Source organism: Portunus trituberculatus, chromosome 17 (assembly GCF_017591435.1).
Source record: "Portunus trituberculatus isolate SZX2019 chromosome 17, ASM1759143v1, whole genome shotgun sequence".
NCBI classification, from domain to species: domain Eukaryota; kingdom Metazoa; phylum Arthropoda; class Malacostraca; order Decapoda; family Portunidae; genus Portunus; species Portunus trituberculatus.
This window is the reverse complement of record NC_059271.1, coordinates 3819287-3840000: the sequence shown is the minus strand read 5'-3', so window position 1 is coordinate 3840000 and position 20714 is coordinate 3819287. Positions and strand designations below refer to the sequence as shown.

General features: G+C 35.3%; 1 protein-coding gene across 3 annotated transcripts in view; it reads left to right on the top strand.

Moving 5' to 3' along the window:
• The window catches only part of LOC123505117 (glucuronokinase 1-like), a 39302-nt gene that overhangs the window by 1536 nt on the left and 17052 nt on the right, over window positions 1-20714 (top strand). For all 3 annotated transcript variants that reach the window (XM_045256183.1, XM_045256184.1, XM_045256186.1), the window contains exons 2-10: window positions 1906-1971; window positions 2982-3088; window positions 5634-5859; window positions 7409-7548; window positions 8459-8639; window positions 11361-11506; window positions 14076-14330; window positions 15049-15277; window positions 15585-15756. In XM_045256183.1, the coding sequence (XP_045112118.1) occupies window positions 1906-1971; window positions 2982-3088; window positions 5634-5859; window positions 7409-7548; window positions 8459-8639; window positions 11361-11506; window positions 14076-14330; window positions 15049-15277; window positions 15585-15756 (1522 nt within the window). The remainder of the gene's footprint in view (window positions 1-1905; window positions 1972-2981; window positions 3089-5633; window positions 5860-7408; window positions 7549-8458; window positions 8640-11360; window positions 11507-14075; window positions 14331-15048; window positions 15278-15584; window positions 15757-20714) is intronic.

Genomic DNA, 20714 nt, shown 5'->3' with positions numbered 1-20714 from the left:
CTTTATTTCCATCACAAATCCATAGTTGTTTTTTACTTCCCTGTCTCTTACGGAAACACGGTTTTGTGGGAAGACAAGTCATTTTTGTCTTTTCTAGTATATTTTGACCTGTTTTGAATGAATCTACAATAACTTAACCTAATCTAACCAAACCTAAATTAACCTAACGTAACCTAGTTTAGGCAACACACACCACTAGTACGTCTTCCTCAGAACAAAATGAACTTATCTAACACAATTAAATATCTAACCAAAGCAAACTAGCCTAACCAGACTGGCAATGCTAAGAAATAATATAATATTTCTTTTTGTATAATCTGGCAATACAATAGATATGATCGAGGCGACATCCTAACCAGGCAGACATCTTCCATAGGCTAAATTCAAATAGAGTTACTTCTGTCCACAAACTACTCAGATTGGCTAGATTTATTCTGTAATATTTTTATTGGTCAGTGGCTGCATGCCCAAACAAAAGAACCAATCATCACCATTCATTTCACACGTGCTCAAATAATATGACAATACCCACACATGAACGAACCACACAGGCTTTTGTCACTCACTCCCAAAAAAGTGTTAAATTTTTAAACATTTTTACCAACATTATAAACAATTTACGACAGGTATGTATGAGTTCAAATTACTCAGAATGAAATGCTCTATAAAATGAGAAGGGTAACAAAAGCCATATTGCTGTTGGTGTATGAGTAAAATAATACCAAAAATTTATGGAAAAGAAATATGGATTGTCATTTGGGGCCTTTATCATTTTACTCTGGTTTAACTTAACAAGTGGACTGAGTCAAACTTCAGAACATTGAGTGGCTACTATATCCTAAAACAAGTGATATATGAAAGTTATACAGGTACTTGTGTCTGCCCATCTTATGGTGATAAGTGCACAGGGACCATACCTTCTGAATTTTGTCCGAGGCACAATTCATATATCCTTAGTATTATCCACTTCTTGCATTGTAATTATCCTTTTTATGGAGCACCATGGAAACACTGATAATTTGATGAAAAACTGGAATCATGTCTGGTTAATCAACTTTACTTTTGCACTAGTCTCGGATGAAACTTTTTTTTATCTGTTTTTTTCCTTTATATCATTATTCTATATATATATATATATATATATATATATATATATATATATATATATATATATATATATATATATATATATATATATGTATGTATGTATGTATGTATCCTTGTATCCCTATCCCACCTCCATCAGAAATGAATATTCTGTGATAGAAGTGGAAAGCAGACTGATACAAAACTTGCTGAAATCTACCAGAAAAAAATATTTTCATCCTCATAATTAGGTCACCCAGGATAACACTCACTAACAATGTTCCCTCAAGAGGACTGGCTGCCGCTTTCCTGTGGCTGCCAGGTGGTTGTCATCATCACAATCACCTAATCTAAACTAACTTGATATTAGTTATCTAATCAAACCAAACTAAGCTAAAATAAGTAAGCTAACCTAATCTATCTAAACAAAGCTACCCAAATTAACCTAACTCAGCCTAACCTAATCTAATTATTCTAGTCAAACATAACCAAACTAACCTAGTCTAACGTGACCTAACTGACAAGACTAGGAAATGATATGAAATCATTGCCTTTATAAAATCTGGAATGATAATCAAGAAGACACCCATTACCAATAGGCATCTTCCTCAGACTAATTAAAATATTTCAAATTGACCTATTTCTCTCTCCACAGGATGAATTAGAATACTGTGATTGGATGAATTATTTCTATACTTTTATTGGTCTTGTCAATAACTAATTTTAGTAATTCATGAAACAATAGGTGTATGCCTGAATTCATTTGACTGTTTACCACTAATTGTAACTACCTGATTATGATACTCCTATTGCTTCCAGGGTCGCAACCTTGTGTGTGTCATCTTCACAGCAGGTCATGCTCAGAGGCTCAGCAAGGAAATTGAGGTGTGTGGTGATAGTCTTGCATTATTGTTACAGTGGTAGGAAGGAATGGTAAATCAGATGAAAACAAGGCAGTTGGCACTTTTTAAAACTTTTCATAATAATGAATAAATCTATTTTTAATATTCCTCATTAAAGAATATTCTTATTTGGCATGGTTTGGTTGTTGAGCTTGCAGGACAGAGGCATCAACAATGTCTTACCTTCTCATCATGCTATCTTTTTTAGAAAGTATGTATATTTTTCTACTTAGCTCACAAGATTGGAAACTTTGGTTTGCATAATTGTATCAATCAGTCCTCAGAAAGATTTTGAAGTACCTAACAATATCTCTCATCATCAATAAATAGGCATTCTGTAAATGACAGTCCACTGTCAATATTCTGGATTTCTTTACTAAATCTTGGTCATCCTCTTGTATAAACTTTGGTGAAACTTTTACTCTTACTTGAGGGACATCAAAAGGATTATATAGATTCTGACAGACATCTTTAATTTGTAAGTTTCCCGTATATGGTTTCTCTCTGTCACTTTCTACAATTGTCATACTTTTCCTTTGGCAATTCTGTCACTGCAGTAGTAAAATCACTGTTATTCTCCTGAACCCATTTTCTCCATTTCTTTTTGCTTACTTATTCTTTCTTCTTCTCTTCTTTATTTTGTCTTCTCTCTTCTTTTCTTTCTTGTTTTTGTGACAATATATACTGTGGTGTGGGATCACCACAATACCATGAGTTCTTTCCTTGTTCATGATTGCAAACAGTAATTGCATCCAAGTTGTGATTGTGTCAGCATAGTTAAATATGTTATGTCTACTGAAGGGTAACCAATATCATTATTAGTTATTATTATCATCATCATCATCATCATCATCATCATCATCATCATCATCATCATCATCATCATCATCATCCCACTACATTTATTTGGAACAAATTAATGATGTACGGTGAAGTACAGTATACTTGTAGGTTGTCTCTGATGGCTTATATCTGATCAGTTTTTGTTACCAGGATGACAAGACTGGTAAATATACACACCTGAAGGGCATTCCCAAAGCCCTTCTGCCCTCCCCTCAAGGCAAGAGAACTCTGGATCACTGGTGGGATGCCATCAACAGGTATGAGGGAGGAGAGTGTGAGAGTGTAGTAATATTATCCTGTTTAGTATATTAGTAGTATTTGTTTTTATTTTTATTGTACATTTAACCACTTCAGTACCATGACATGTTTTCATATTCATACTGGTTACTATTTGGAGATTTTATACAGCTTCAGATACTTATGTTGGGATCAGAATAGTGAAGACTGGCCATTTATCGTCTGACCTCCATAGATTCTTCCTAATAGATCTATATGAAATTATCCAATCATACCCAAGAAATGCATTCCATTACAGAAAGGGTTAAGTAATGTTATATTTGTCTTTGAGAAATGTAGACACATAGTACATACATACATACAAATATGTACTGTATATGAATGCAACTTTTTAATTTGTACACATGATTCAAGATTTGAGGATTTATTCCTTAGAAAATACTTTGTGTTCATCTACTCATCATATATATGGAAAGAAGGATAAAAGAGAGAGAGAGAGAGAGATGGAACAGAGTAGTGCTGCCAGATGTATGACGGAATCAAAACATGCACTATCGTGTGAAAGCGAACGGTACATTGAAACTCCTGTTGTACTAAGGAAACTAACTGAGGATATTATGAACAAGGATTTTTCTGGATTCAGGGACAAAAGTGGTAGTATGAGGAGGTTGATCAACGTAGAAAGGGAGTTAAGGTACGTGAAGGAAGTGATGTCGAGTTTAATGGACAAACAGGACTGACTGACAATGGAAACCACAGAGCTGAAATTGAGGTTGGTAGAATGTGAGAAGGTCAGTGTAATCAGTCAGGGATTAAAAAAAGAGATACAAGAAATAAAGAAACTAAATGATGTACTAAAAGCCACATGCCAAGACTAGGAAAACTCCATAAGGAGCTTACAGGTTAAAGTGCAGGATGGGATTGTGGACAGTGTAGAAGGCGGATTGGGTGATAACAAGCTGAAGGAACTACGAAATGAATGGAAGCAGAAGCAAGAAGAGGAAAAAGTTAAATTTTTGGAGGTTGTAAAGAGACAAATTCAGGAAAACACAAAAGTTACTGTAATTCAATTAATTAAAGAGAAGGAAGACCTGATGCGAGATACAGTGGAAAAGAGGAAAAGCTTTGCGATTTTTGGGATGAGAGAAAAGAAAAATCCAAATAAATTCATGAGAGATGTGAAGAGAGAGAATTGCCCAAAACTGTTATTAAACAAGTTCAAGACAGCACACAAGAACTAGACCAGGAGGTGGAGGAAGTGATCAGGCTAAGAAGATACAGTGAAGGGAGTAGGAGACCAATGAAAGTGAGAATGAGATCCCAAGTGGCAGTAGAGGAAATTATGGCTAGGAAAGGGAAGCTGGCCGATGATACTGAACACAAGGATATATGGATAAAAAGAGATATGAACCTAGAGGAGAGAGAAAAGGAGAAAGTGCTAAGAAGTGAAGCTAAGGAAAGAAATGAGAAAAGGACAGAGATCAAGAAGAAGAATTTTTACTGGAGGGTTCTGGATATGAGACTAAAGAAGTGGTACCTATGGAAGAAAGAGAACATCATGGAGGAGGCAAGAAATCAAGAGTGACTTATACTATTATAAATAGATTGTTATTAAGCATGTTGGAGTTTAGTGATTGTTTGAAAGAGAAAAAGCCAGATGTAATGCGCATCATTGAAACAAAGTAGAGAGCAAATCCATGTTAACTTTAAAGAGGAGGGATATAATAGCTGGAGGAAATGCAGGAAGGATGTAGGGGGAGGAGGAGTGCTGATAATGGTTCGTGATGATATATGTGTGGAGAATGTGCAATATGGAGAGGACAAAGTGGAAGTAATGAAAGTAACAATCAAAACAGAAGAATTGAAGCAAAGAAAAATAATAGTTACATATGTGCCACCTAAGACTAATACATGGGGAACTGGAGAACGTAAAGATATGCAAAGAGAGGTGATGAAGTGCCTAGATGACATAAGAAGGGATAGAAAAATACTTTTAGTTGGAGAATTTAACTCCAAAAAAATGTAAACTGGAGAGAGATGGAGGTAATGGATAATGCTGGACAGCGGAGCAAGGAAGTGTTACAGTTGACTATGGTTAATACAATGGATCAGTGGGTGGAGGAGTCAACAAGGTACAGGGAGGAAGAAGAAACATTGTTGCTTGACCTAGTGTTCATAAAGAAACCAGAGCCCCCTCCAATCATACAACACCTTAGTCCAATGGGAAGAAGTGATCATGTGTCATTAGAGATGCAAATTCAGGAGGAAGATGAGATAAGTTACAGAGATGACTGCAAAGGAGATTAAATTATGGAAGAGTGGATTTTGAAAAATTAAGAATCTATTTAGTTTAAAACAATAAACTCTGAAATTTATAATGGTAATTAAGCAGTTTTCTCAAAAACATCAAAACATTGCCTAATGGGAAGAATTTACCTCAATATCCCAACCTGGTCACTGAGAGTTACTGTATTGACTGTATTAGGAAGGTAGTGATGATGATATGTTTGACTGAAAAGTCATTGTACAATAACACATTATTGTTTTCCTTGTGACTTTTTTCAGACGCCAGTTATTCAGTGATGTCTTTTTGGTGACCAATGCAGACAAGTATAAATATTTTGAACGCTGGGCTACAGCTTCAGACTTCCCTGTTGGCAACATCATTAACGATGGCTCCACCACCCCAGCTAACAGCATCGGGGCCTTGGCAGACCTGGAGCTTGCTTTGCGCACCAAAAACCTTTGGGGTTATGATATTCTCGTCATTGCAGGAGACATGGTATTCCAGGTGATAATGATTTCATAGACATCTCTAATGCTTCATTTAAGTGGTGCTGAGATGTAAAACCTTCCTGTATTATTTATGGTGTGATTTTTTGTCCTCTTATTTTGTTGCATAATACATATTTTCAGTGAATGAATATCATATGAAATGCTGTGTTATTATTTAATATCAGATCCTATTTTATATTTTGCATTACTGCATAAGATCATATTTCATGTTTTATTTATTTTATTTATTTACTGTTGAATCTCAATAACTAGGGCCCCAATAACTTGGAGTTTGTGATAAGTCAGACTCTGACTGATCCAGGGACTGAAGTCTGAGTTGAACTGTCTGCCCAGTTTTTTTTCACCTTCCTGTATTTTGTTTTCTGTTGACATCATAAAAAATCTAATTCCAACTAAAAGTAGCATTTTTGTTATAGTTTAAAATGATACCAAACAAAAGCAGATAAGAATTTTTACAGATTTTGTGAAAATTTTTGAAGTGTAAAAAAAAAATCATTTTTCAAGATATTCAGTCCTAAAGATCTTTCATAATTTCGTCCTTATTTTGCTATTTGTATTCATCAGATTGACATGAAATTTTCACACATGATTGTGTATACAATAGTGACATCCTGGAGCATGATAAGATAATAATGCATCATATCCCCTGTTCTCTAGAGAATATTATTCACTTGTAAGTGAGAGTTGGGAAGGAGCAATCAACAGCATCACAGCAATCTGCTGTTTTACTACTGAACTGGACACCCTCTGAGTCATTATTAGTGTGTTGAAGTGAGATAATGATACAGTGAAGTATTTATTACTCATCTGGACCAGCTTTATACCTCTGTCTCAAAATAATCTTTTGTAATAGTGTTATTGTGAGAGTTATGCAATGTATAGTTGTGATGATGAAAGTAGTGAAAAAAACAATGTTTGAAAAGATCATATCAGTCTTATGATATAGAGAGATGGTGGAGAAGCATGGCAGTAAGGCTGTGCTGAGGCAAGGGTCTTGGAGGGTGATATAACACTCGTGAGTGAGTGATGGAGGGGAGACAAGAGGCTAAGATTTAAAGTCCAGCTGTCTCCCAATTATAAGTTTGTTTGTTTCTTGTCTTCTCTTCTTGAAGTTTCTGATTCTAATCCTCATCAATTTATGCCTGTAAGGACATCATTTCTGACGTCTGTGTATGGTGTGAGTCAGGCTATGATGCAACCACACAAGACATTAAAAAATGGCTTCATGGTGGGAAGGGTATTTAATTATCAAAAAATAAACTACACCATCTGATAATTTAGGGTTTGAAGATTTTGGAGAGAAATATAATCCTAAAATTTTAAATCTTCCTTGAATTAAGTAAATAAATCCTGCATAAAGTTTTTTTCTTCTTAGTGTATGGGGGGGGGAGGGAATTCGTATAAGTTGGACATTCACGTTTGTCAGACCAACCTTTCCCCCTATTAGTCCAAGTTAGCAAGGGTCAACAGTATTTATTTTTGTTTATTTATCTATTTATTGATTTTTATTTTATTATTATTATTTTTTTTTTTTTTTTTCTCAGGACAGCAAGTTTGATATTGCCCAGGTGGTTGATTATTTCTCACACAAGCCTGATGGTGACCTTGCAATCTATTACGAAATGGAGGAAAATGAGAGCACAACGTCAAGAGGCCTAGTGGAAGTCTGCCCTGATAGTAACAGGTGACTTTTATCAAGAATTTATCAAGACTTACTGATCCCTTCGTAACTTCTGGCACCTAGCCAAAAACAGATATCTCCACTTATTTTGCTTATTCATTTTTCTCTCCTTTATTTCAACCTGATGGCAGATCTGCCATATCATCTATTTCTAAATCTGAACTCTTTTCTCATATCTGTTAAAACTCCACTTTGGATGATTCAGGGCTTATTCTTCCCTCTCTTTCATCCTCTTACTACTTCATGCTACCCATTAAGATTCTTTGCAGTGATGTTTTCCATCCCCTTACCAGCTCTTGGAAGGCTTATGGACATGATGGGATTCCTCCTATTGTTCTCTGAAATTGTGCCTCTGTGCTTGCCATGTTCCTAGTCAAACTTTCCTGTCTTATTAACATCTGCCTTTCTTTCTTAATGGAAGTTTATCCTATATTCAGCCTGTTTTTAAAAGGGATGGTCATTCTATGATATGTACTTATTAAAATCCCTCAAATGGACATGTCAACTTGAAGGATTTTAATAGATATATATCATGGGTCAGAGCTTGTGATGTGTCAATTAATCTACACCACCTTTCTCAATCCTAATCCATATCTGCCTCTCATCTCCACTCCCTCCTTGTTTATACATTTCTCATACAAATGCTCTATCCCTTCAATATTTATGCCCCCTTCCCCCCCATCTCTCTCTCTCTCTCTCTCTCTCTCTCTCTCTCTCTCTCTCTCTCTGGGAAAAATTTGGTAAAAGTGTAAGGATCTGGAAGGGATTAAAGATATACTGAGGGACACTGTAATTATGTTCTGATCTGTAAATCTTACCACACAATCACTTCACCATCCTCTTTGTAATTTATTTAATGCTATAAATGTCTATTTTGTGTATGTAGTATTGACTTTCTTTTTTCATCCTCAAGGATTTTGAAGTTCCTCGAGAAGCCATCCCCAGAGGAAACAGCTTCACGTAATGCCAGTGTTGTTTTCTACACATTTCGCTCTTCAACAATCCAAATGATCTTGAAGTACCTGCATGAATTCCCAAGCACTGAACAACGCACTTTTGGAGCCTTCATGGGTTGGCTTATAAACATACAGAATGTGAGATCATTGTTATACCTTACAAATTTTATCTTCTAGCTTGTCCAAGCTGTATTACATAACATGTACAGGTAGTTCCTGATATATGATTGGGTTATGTTCCTGAGAGTACAATCATAGTGTCAACAAGTGTATAGCGAACTTATATTTGAATGGAAAAACCAGGAATGTGTTCCATGACCTTTAGATATGTGACCCTTAAAACCTATAAAAACACTGAAATGTCTTATTTAAAATAATTATTGTCTGAAGTAATAAACATATTACAGAAATAAAGTAGACAAGAATAAACCAGTGAAATAAGAAACAAAAGTAATTTTTTGTAATTAATCTCACTGTAGTGTGAAGTCCATCCTCTGTTAGGCTGGAGGACCTTGCTGTAATTTCATCTCAAAGGCAAGGAACTTTGTGTAGTGTCTATAATTTCATTTTTCTTGCTATTATTATTGATGTTATTGTTATTATTATTATTATTATTATTTATTATTATTATTATTATTATTATTATTATTATTATTATCATCATTATTATTTTATTATTATTACTATTATTATTATATTATTATTTTTTTTTTCTTTCTTTCTTTCTTTATTTATTTATTTATTTATGTATGTATGTGATACTTTCTTTGTCTTTCTATCCTAGGCCGCTGGTGACATCTCTTTCAGCAGCAAGTGCAGCCCAGCTTTGTTCAATCAATCACAGGTTCTCCACTTTGCTGGACAGTCATAGCTTGATTTTTCAGCATCTGTCTTCACTTAGCATTCTCTTGAATATGCTGGAGCTGTTTCACATAGTGTTTGCTGTTATTCCAACTCCTGGACTTTCTTTAGAACTAAATGTGCCCCACTAGTGCTACATCCTGGGTCTCTGCATGCTCACTCATCATCTGAGTTGAGGAATGACTGACTATGATGCCACAAGTGATTCCACATACAAATGATGAAAAGAAATGTAACAAATAAAACATAAGTGATAAAATAATGATAATGGTAATAATAATTATGATAATGGTAATGATAATGGTAATGATGATGATGATGATAATAATAATAGTAATGATAATAATAATAATAATATTATTATTATTATTATTATTATTATTATTATTATTATTATTATTATTACAATTATTATTATTATTTTTATTATTATTATTATTATTATTATTATTATTATTATTATTATTATTATTATTATTATTAATGATAAACAAGGAGAAGAAGAAAATTAAATCAATATATACATGCTACCATACCCCAAAAAATGGTGCTGTATTTGCATGCAAAGCGAGTGAGTACATACTGTGGCAATCACAGAAATAGAGCATAACCAGTCGTACAGTAAGCTATCCAGGTTAAGACTATATTTATGGTTCCAGCCAAAAAAAGTTAAGAAATATCTATAGGAAAACCTAGATAACTTCAGCCTGGTTCTCATGCTGTATGTAAAGGAAAAAAAAGGAAAGAAAATATGATATAACAATTCATATCCTAACGTAGGTTTTCTTCCCAAGAGATGTTATTAGAGCATGGCCTTAGTGGGAGGTCAGTCTGAGGCCCCAATGAGGTCTCACTCCTTTCATGATAATTGATGTGTGGGTCATGCCATGCCTTCCATGTTCCACTACTCATTCAGGCTCTGTAAAGTTGACATTCCCTCCAAAACATTTGGGGGACATAAGCCATCTGGATGAGCACTGGCAAAAACTTGCAACAGTCAGCTGGCCTAGAGAGATAGATGTTAAGTGACACTGAAAAATGTGGATGACTGTTCACAGTTACTAGGATGTCTCAGGGACAAGAGATTTTAAGATGACAAGGTAGTTTGGTCTTTCTGCTGCCACATAGGAACTGTATGTATCTAGAGTGCACTCACCACCCACACTTGCTCCCTCCCTCCCATCCTCATTCACTTCCCTGTTGCAGTGACCACCAACTGAACATTCTGCTTCATCTACTGACCTTTATGGTTCAAACATTACCTCATATTACTATACATATAGTATATCCATTTGAGTCAGGATCAGGGATATCATTTTTAGTAGTTATCAATATTTGCAATGCATTTTAACCATTCTTCTCAACAAGACTCCCTGATGATGTAGATTAAACCTTTACAGTCTGCATTCCTTAACTCATCAACTACATTAATATGCCTCAATACTTTCATGTACCAGACTTCTGACACCAGTCTTTATTTACATTTAGGTTGTCTGTACAATTTTGGTATGTAAGCTTTTCTACTGTATGTTCCCACTTTTCACTATGTTCCCACCTCTTTGATCACACACACACTTTTTTTTTTTTTTTACATTAAATTACAGTTTATGATATCAATGGGCTTGTAAAATTATTTTTAGTGTACCTTGATGAAAGTGTTGCAAGAAGAATAATACTTGTTCTTTGCAGTCACATCGTTACATTGAGATGTGTTTCTTCAGTTGTCCTTAATACTTCAAGAGTGCTTTAAAAAAATGATAGGATATTCCTGAATTAAAAAATGCAGTGAGAAATTCATCAAAATTGATATACATGTCTCTGTTTTATATCTCATGCTATAGTATTGCAGTTTGAATTTTGGTTAATAATGTATATCAAATACATACGCATATGATTTGCATATTATGTACATTATTTTTATCATCAGAAAACCATATTTATGTTAATGAAGTAAAGACAGGTTGTAGTAGAAGAATAATTTAACAATTCAAATTACAGGTGAAGGTTTATGGTATGAAGCTGCCTACAGGGTTCCAACTCATTGGCCAAGTGGGTTTGAAGGATTATGAGTCTTGGCTGTCTTACCTCACCACTCAGGCTGAGAAAGAATCTAAAGACCCTATCACCAAGAGAGCATATGCAAGGTAGGGGGCACTGCAGACTTGTGTTAATAAAGAATTACCATATCTCTCTCTCTCTCTCTCTCTCTCTCTCTCTCTCTCTCTCTCTCTCTCTCTCTCTCTCTCTCTCTCTCTCTCTCTCTCTCTCTCTCTCTCTCTTTGACCTTTCTTTAACATTTTTCTTTCTTATTCAATGAGGTTTTGCACTATAACTTATTAGCTTGGTAGGGAGACGAAATTTGCTTTTATTATTCCTGTTTCATGTATGTCATTGTCAAGGGTAGTAGTTGTTGAACCCAGAAGGCTCAAATGTGGGAATACAGCTCTCAGAGCTCCTTGTTACACTGAGTTTGAAAGAGGATTAGTTAGACTAGAGAGTAGTCCTATAACTTTAATTAATGTTGCTTATCTGACTTGTGCTGGTGTCAGCATCTTTATACTCCTAACTTTGGAACGTGTTTATGCTACTAAGTGCCCTACTGTTTAGAAAATCTTATATCAACTTCATATTTGTTTCATTTGATACCATGCTATATACAGTAGTAGTTTACTTACAGTACCAACTGAAAATGTGCATATTACCACTGTATGATTTGTTCAAGATCTGGCATTATCTTGCATCTATTTTTCTCAAAGTGTACATCTGGTAGCTCATTGGGATTTATAGCATTTCAGTGCCACCTAAGACAATAAAGGCAATATGCCTGGTCTATCCTATGCCCCTTTTATTGTAGGTTTGTTTTCTCAAAACATTTTGTCTTCAGAGTTTCAAGATGTTAAACCAGAGCTGTGGAGAAGGTATGTATTCTTGCCAAACATGAGGCAAACTTTGGATGGAAAGCAATAGCTATGAGGACAGGGCAAGAAAAATGAGCTGATTTTTAATTACGGAGATGTGCAAAGAGCCCTCCATCGTGTCATATAATCCTGCAAACCAATTGCTTGTCATCCTAATCAAATTACTATTAACACCAACAAACTGATTTGTCAGGAAATGATGAAAAACCGTATTTGCTTGGAAATATTGCTGTGAGGACTCTCCAGGAAAGTTGCCAGAAAGACCTTAGGTCACCATCAAAGAAACCTTTACAAACAAAGACAATGAGGCCAAGAATTATTAAGATTAGACAGAGCAAGAGTGGAGAAAAGTTATGTGAGTGATTGGTCAGCTTCTGAGCCCTCATTTGATGGTGATTATTAATGTAAGTGCATACTGTCCTACTTTGAAGCAGCATTTTTACCGCTTGTAATTTTTAATCACTCCTGGAAGCTTCCTCCCTAAATGATTGAGTAGGTATATGGCAACACCCCATTCAGTCCCATATCTTTACTATCCTCTTTACACACAATCCACTTTTTCCTGCTATTGAAGCAGCATCTAGCAGTTCCTAAGACACGTCAGGAAGAAAGACCCCACCAATTGACAGCTTATTTAACTATTAAGTGTTTTCACCATTTATTATTTTAGATTCACTGAATATTGATCCTATACATTAGGCACACAGGAAAATGTGAGTAGTGAAGGCTGGATAGTCTGATTACAGGTGTTCTATTTTTATCTCTGCTTCTCACCTTATGAGAGATAAGAGGAGGGGAGTTTTCTTTTTCCTTCACGTTTTCTTTTTCCTTCCTTGTCTAGAACTCATCATACATTATTTCATTGTGATGAATGTGCTGGAATTGTCTTTCATGAATATTATTATGCATAATATTTTTCCATATCTTACTTATGTGTGTGGTGAGAGAGAGAGAGAGAGAGAGAGAGAGAGAGAGAGAGAGAGAGAGAGAGCACATAAGGGACCCAGTGGTATTGTTGAAGCTGAAGTCTCACAGCATGTGACTGACTGAACAAAGCAAGCCCACCAGCGATCATGGACACAAAGAAATGAAATGTCATATATATAAATAATGAATAATAATGATAGTGATAATAACAATAAAAACTATTGATAATGATAAATAAATTTTGCTATCTTCAGAGGGATTCTCCAGCCTCACGGGAGACATGTGGACTTTGCACTACAGTATATGTAGTGAGAGTTATTAGAAAAATTATTCCTCACAGCACACTGATAATTTTGATCAGCTTCAGGATATCATCATTGTAAGGACAGAGCAGAAATGAGCTCTTCATTAAAAATTGTCAATGAGATAGAAGAAGTTGTATTGACCTCATAACATTGATGAGTTTCTTGTAAATAAGAGATAGATAATATGCTGTACGTGAATTGACTCAACCAAAAATTAATTATTTAAGGTTGTTGAATCATAATGGAAAGAGGATGAGATGAGTGAACACTACTTTCATTGATGATAGTCTCATGATTAAGATGTAAGAGCAAGACTTAAGATTGTACACATTGCTCAACTACTGTAGACAGTGAATTGGATTCCTTTGTCTATATATATATATATATATATATATATATATATATATATATATATATATATATATATATATATATATATATATATATATATAAAGTGTACTGAATATTAAACACAAAATTAGAAAATTAGTAGTGATTTAGTCTCATACATTGAATGAGTATTTATTTCCTCATTGCATTAAGAAATAATGTTTTTTCAACAGAATTGGTTTGATGGGAAATCCTTCTGATGGCTTCAATGGGAAAACCATATCTCTCTCCATTGCTAACTTCTGGGCTGAGGTCACTATTGTAGAGAGCTCCACATTGAAGCTTATCCCACATCCTCTCAATGACCCCACTGAATTTGGCTCCATGGCTGATCTGCACGGCATCAGTACAAAGGAAGGATACCTGGGCGGCCTGCGTCTCCTTCAAGCTACATGCAAAAAGTTCTACAGTTTCTGTGCAAAGAGAGGGTGAGTAAAAAGCACCATTGTTCACACATTATGTTATAGAGTAAGATTTTGAATATGAAAATTTTGTGTTGTTTTCTCACTGTCACATCAAGGATAAAAATTAACAGAGCTCAAAGAACACCCTTTCATTTGTTCTTCTCATTCGAGTATATTTCTTCATGAGAAAAGGGTTACACAAGATGTTTTGCTACTTATAAGAGCCAGTCTGGATAAAGTGCATAACTTTTTTTTTATTTCTAAATACTGTTTCCTTGTAACATTTTTTTCAGTGGAGTTGTATATTATGCATCTTTTTGGTGATGGGATAATCTTGTCAAATATGAAGAAATTAAATGTTGCACATAGAAAGAGCCATGATCAGATTCAGTTTATTGCATACTACACTATTTTCATCCTTCTTCAATCCAGTAGTAGTCAATGTGATTCCCTTACACTGTTAGGAGTAGGATATAAAGTCCGTACAAAATGTGTTCCCTTCATTCCTACTGACACCCTATACCTAAGGCCCTGAATTTTAGATGATTCTCTCTCTCTCTCTCTCTCTCTCTCTCTCTCTCTCTCTCTCTCTCTCTCTCTCTCTCTCTCTCTCTCCTCTCCTCTCCTCTCCTCTCTCTCTCTCTCTCTCTCTCTCTCTCTCTCTCTCTCTCTCTCAAATACAAAAGAAAGCTTCCCAGCAGCAACAGAACATGCCTACTATTTATAGTTTTCTTGACTTCAGAATTGCATTAACTCGTCGCAATTTCACTCTGTCCTACGACACCAACATCCCACGCCAAGTTGGGTTGGCTGGCAGCTCAGCAATTGTGACAGCCACGTTGAAATGCCTGTTGGCTTTTTTCAATCTGAGTGACCATGACATTCCACGGCCCCTACAGCCACAATTTATCTTGGATGTAGAGAAGGATGAGCTGCTCATTAATGCTGGACTTCAAGACAGGGTGGTGCAGGTGAGCAGGTGTCCACCTTATTACTGCTCAGATAGTACAAATATCTTCGTTAATTTCACCTTTATTTTACTCAAACATGCTGATTTACAGATATTTTTCAACCTTCTTCATAATATTTCTAGTTCTTTTAGCATTTTGACAACACATTTATTCATCCACTTGTGCCTTTTCTCTATCATTTGATGCAAGATTTCTCCACATCTTTAGCTCATCTTCTTTCTTAGAATTTGCTACAGTATAATTTTAGATATTATGGTTCAAATTAATACAAAAAGCTCTGAAATTTAGTCCTTTACATTTTTTTCAGGTCTATGAAGGACTAGTTTACATGGATTTCTCTAAGACAGTAATGGAGCAACAAGGATATGGAAATTACAGTCATTTAGGTGCCACGTTGCCACCAATGTTCCTGGCCTACCGTCTCAATCCCAGTGACTCAGGCCGCATCCACTCCAATGTGTCCATGCGTTGGCAAGCAGGTAAGGGAGAATTAGATGGTGCTTCAATTGCTGATAGGTTTGTCTCTCTCTCTCTCTCTCTCAACAGGATGTGATGGCACAGAAGTATTTATGTAGTAAAATGTTGAAACTGCAGATAAATAGCTTTTATGTTGCCAACATTTTAGGAAAGCAAGAATAATGTGTAGTTATTATGCATATATGTATACATATGATCTGCAGGGGAATTTAGTTCACTGGATGGCAAGCAAACTGATCAATTGCATTCTTTGATTCATAACTCAGTATGAGTTAACTTGTATGAAATCTCTACTCACTGATTTTTTGATGCCTTGGCAGTGTAGTGTGGCAGAACAGCTGCACTCACTGACTTTATTTGGGGTTTTGGTTAGCATGTTGTTTTGTGCATCATTGCTTCTTTGTGGTTTGGTTTCCAATATTTGGTGTGTGCACGTCTCAGCATGATGGCCAGGAGGATTATTGATTGGGAGAACATACAATTCAGATATTTCAATCTAGCAGATAATCAGCTCAGACAGGTATTACGTGTGTATGTGTTAGAAGGTGTTAAAGCAATATGTTGAAGAGAGAGTGTACAACCTGCATACACTTCATCTCAGATCAGGCAAGCCTTACATTGTTTTGGTCCTTGAAATTTTATTTGGGTTCTGACTAAAGGGGTTATCACACTGACCTATGATATGCAGAACGAGGAACATACGCTCCAAATAGGTGGAACTTTTCTGAGATTAGTGGAGCAAAGTTGGGATGGCTTGATATCCATTTAAGTTCTTTATGTGTTACCCCAGTAAAAGAATAAACATAAGATATTTAATAAAAACCTATTATTTAAATAAAAAAGAATGTGCCTAAATTTTTCATATTGGAATATTAAATAATATTTCATCAATCTAGAAAGAAAATATATATATACATCATGTCAATAGTTTGGGCTTATGGCAACCATCCCTAGCTCCAAAGTTGCCATTGCTCACCTCTTGATTCTTCTCTAGCTAGTTTTTCTTTCTTTTCTTCAATAACAGGAGGTGAAAATGTAATTCCAGCATGAAGTACAGGTTCTACTTACATTAATGACTCCTCTTATTCTTTCCTTGTCAGATACCACTTCCTCATCCTCTCACCCTTGACCTTCCTGTAGAACTTCTTCTCTTCATCCCATCTGTTCTTATTTTTCTCCTTTGCCTCTCTTATAAAATCATTTATTTTATCTCTCTCCGCCTTATTCATGTCCCACTTTATCCAAATTTTCTTGAATTATTCTGTCTTGTCCAGCCTCCATGTATGTTGTATCACCTCTGATGCTGTAGATTGTGCTCTGAACTTGACTTTCAGTGGTCTTTTTCCTCCCTCTGTATATTTTCCTAGTCTGTGCACTTTCTCAATTTCACTCACCCAGCCCTCACCTTCTTCCTGAACACTTCTTACCACATCTACCTTTTTTGTTCTTTCTCCCTCTTGAATTTTACAGGTTCCTTTTCTTCATTTAACCCATATATAATTAAACTTCTTCTTGTCTACTGTATCTCTTACCATCAATTCCTTCTGTTTGATTACTTTCACTATTTCTTGGGTTAGGTCTACCTTTTTTTTTTCTGTTGTTTCCATGATTTATTTAAAACGAACTTTTTCTTCCTCTCTTTCATTTTTCCATTTGAGATGTTTGTCTTTCATTTCTATCACTTCATTTTCCTATTTCTTTACTAACTCTCTATCTTCTTTTATCTTTTTCTTTAGCACACTGGGTTTTCGGTACTGTGTGTGCCGTTTGTATTTACCTAGTTGTATTTTACAGGAGGGGAGCCTATGCTCATGTTGTCCCGTCTCTGTATCTCACAGTGTCTAATTTTCTCTTAAAGTCATGTATAGACTTTGCACACACCACCTTTCTGTCCAGTCTGTTCCATATATCTATCACTCTATGGAGGAAGCTGTTTTTCTTGAAGTCTCTTCTGTAGTTGTCTTTTCTGAGTTTTAATCCATGTCCTCTTGTGTCCTTTCTGTCTCTCTTCAGCAGGTCGATCCTATCAGGAAGCTCCATATTATTCATTATTCTGTTGATAGTCAACAGGTCGTCTCTTTCTCTTCTCTGCTACAATGTTGGTAATTCCAGTCTCTCCAGTCTCTTTTCATACGTAAGAGCCGACAAGGTTGGGGCCAGTTTGGTGGCCGCTCTTTGTATCCTTTCAATTTTCCTGATATTCTTCCTCGTGTGAGGTGACCACAGTACTGCTGCATATTCTAGTCGTGGTCTGATCAAGGATACCAATAACTTTTTCACCATATCTTCATCAATATATGAGAATGCAATTCTAATATTCCTCAATAAGTTGTAGGTCTCACCAACAATTTTATTTGTATGTTTATTGAGGGACATTTCCTTTGTTATGAGAACTCCCAGGTCCTTTTCACTTTCCACCTTCTTAATCCTCTCTTCTCCAAGTTTATATTTTGTCTTGTTATCCTATTTTTGCTCTTCCCAAATTCCATTATGCTACATTTCTTAGTGTTGAAGTCCATCTCCCATCTTTTACTCCATTCCCATAGTCTATCTAAGTCCTGCTGTAGATTTCTACCATCATCATATGACCAACTTTCTTCAAAAGTTTTGCGTCATCTGCAAAGAAACTCTTATAGCTTTCTGCTCCTTTATCCATGTCATTTATGTATATTGCAAACATAATTGGGGCCAACACAGATTTATGCTGAACCTCACTTTTAACTTCCTTTCAGGTGGACTCTTTATTTCTAATTGTCACTAATAGTTCTTCTAGTTAGAAAATCCTTCATCCACTCCAACAATTTTCCTTTTTATTTCCCCTATATCTTCAAGTTTTCTTATTAATTTTCTGTGTGGAACTTTATCAAATGCTTTTTTAAATCTAAAAATACACTGTCAACCCATCCATCTCTTTCCTGTGTTATGTTTATAACTTTAGAGTAAAAGCATATAAGGTTTGTTACGCATGATCTTCCTTTTGTAAAGTCAAATTGTCTTTCATTAATTATATTGTTTTCTTTCAAATGTTTGGTCCATCTTTCTTTGATCACACTTTCACACATTTTAGCTATTGTGCTTATTAGGGACACTGGTCTGTAATCTGTTGGGTTCTCATTATTTCCTCCTTTATGTATTGGTACAATATTGACTTTTCTCCAGTCTTCTGGTACTTTTCCCTTTTCAATAGAACATTTTATTATATTGTATACCTTATTTGCCTGCTCTTCTCTACACTTGTATTATCCAATTTGCAATGCCATCTGGACCATGTGATTTTCTTACATCTAAATTTCTTAATTGTATCATTATTTCCTGCTCCGAAATAACGATGTCACTCATCAGAGGAGATTTATTTCTTAGTTCATCGTAATCAATGTTTTTTTGTCTTGTAAAAACTTCTTGAAAGTGTCTGTTCATTATTTCTGCCATTTCCAATTCATCACTTTATTCATTATTTTCATAAACTAGTTTCTCTATTTCGTGTTTATTTTTCAATTTTCCATTTATATATCTATAAAAGATCTTTGGTTGTTCCTTGCATTTTTTATTATGTTTTTCTCATAGTTTTTCTTTTTCTCTCTGTGTGTATTTACCTAGTTGTATTGTACAGGGTTCAAGTGGGGCTCATAGTGTCCTGTCTCCATATCTCCATTTATCTAGTTTTTCTTTAAAGTTATGCACACTATGTGCTGTGACAATTCCATTATCCAATGCATTCCATTTTTCCACCGTTCTGTGTGGAAAACTGTATTTTCCAATATCCTTCACACATTGCCTCATCCTGATCTTTTCATATCCTCTTGTCCTTCCATCTTCTGTCAACAGCACCAGGTCTTCTTTTGTCTATCTTTTCAATATCATTTTCTATCTTATATATTGTTATTAGGTCACCTCATTCTCTTCTGTCTTGTAAGGTTGGCAGTCCCATTTCCTTCAGTCGTTCTTCATATGTGATGTCCTTTAATTCGGGCACCATCTTTGTAGCAATCTTCTGTATCCTTTCAAATTTTGTTATATCCTTTTTAGAGCTCGGAGACCATACCACTGCTGCATATTCCAGCCTTAGGCGTATCATGCTTGTGATGATTTTTTTCATCATATCTTTAGCCATGCAATGAAATGCCACTCTTATATTAGTCAACATCTTATATGATAATCCAAATATCTTGCTTATGTGTTTCTCAGGGCTCAGATTTTCTTGTATGATCAGTCCAAGATCTTTTTCCTCTTTAGTCTTCATTATTTGCTCCTCCCCCATCAAATAGTTCCATACTGGTCTTTTCTTACTCTTTCCTAGTTCCATTATGTGGCATTTCTTGGCATTAAACTCCAATTTCCACTTCTTGCTCCATTCATAGATCTTGTTTAAATCTTCCTGCAACAGCAGGCAGTCCTCTATGGTCTTGATAACTCTTAGCAACTTTGCATCATCAGCAAATAAATTTATATAACTGTTTATCCCAATGTAAATGTCATTTACATAAACTTGAATCATAATAGCGGCTAACACTGACCCTTGTAGCACTCCGCTAGTTGCTTTACTTCAAGATGAGTATTTATCTCTGATCACAGTTCTCATTTTCCTATGCTTCAAGTAATCTCTTGTCCATTTGAGCAAGGTTCCACGCAGTCCTCCTGTGTACTCTAGTTTCCAAAGAAGTTTTCCTTGCGGGACTTTATCAAAAGCCTTTTTAATGTCCAGGTATATTGTGTCTACCCATCTATCTCTGTTTTCAAGTCCTGCAATAACTCTCGAGCAGAAGCTTAATAAGTTTGATACACCTGACCGCCCTGTCCTGAACCCAAATTTTCTGTTCGATTTGACTTGCTCCTCTTCTAGAAATATAACTGATTTTTCTTTGATAATTATTTCACATAACTTCCCTACAACACTTGTAAGTAACACTGGTTTGTAGTTTAGTAGTTCAGTTGCCTTTCCTCCTTTAAATATCAGTATTAC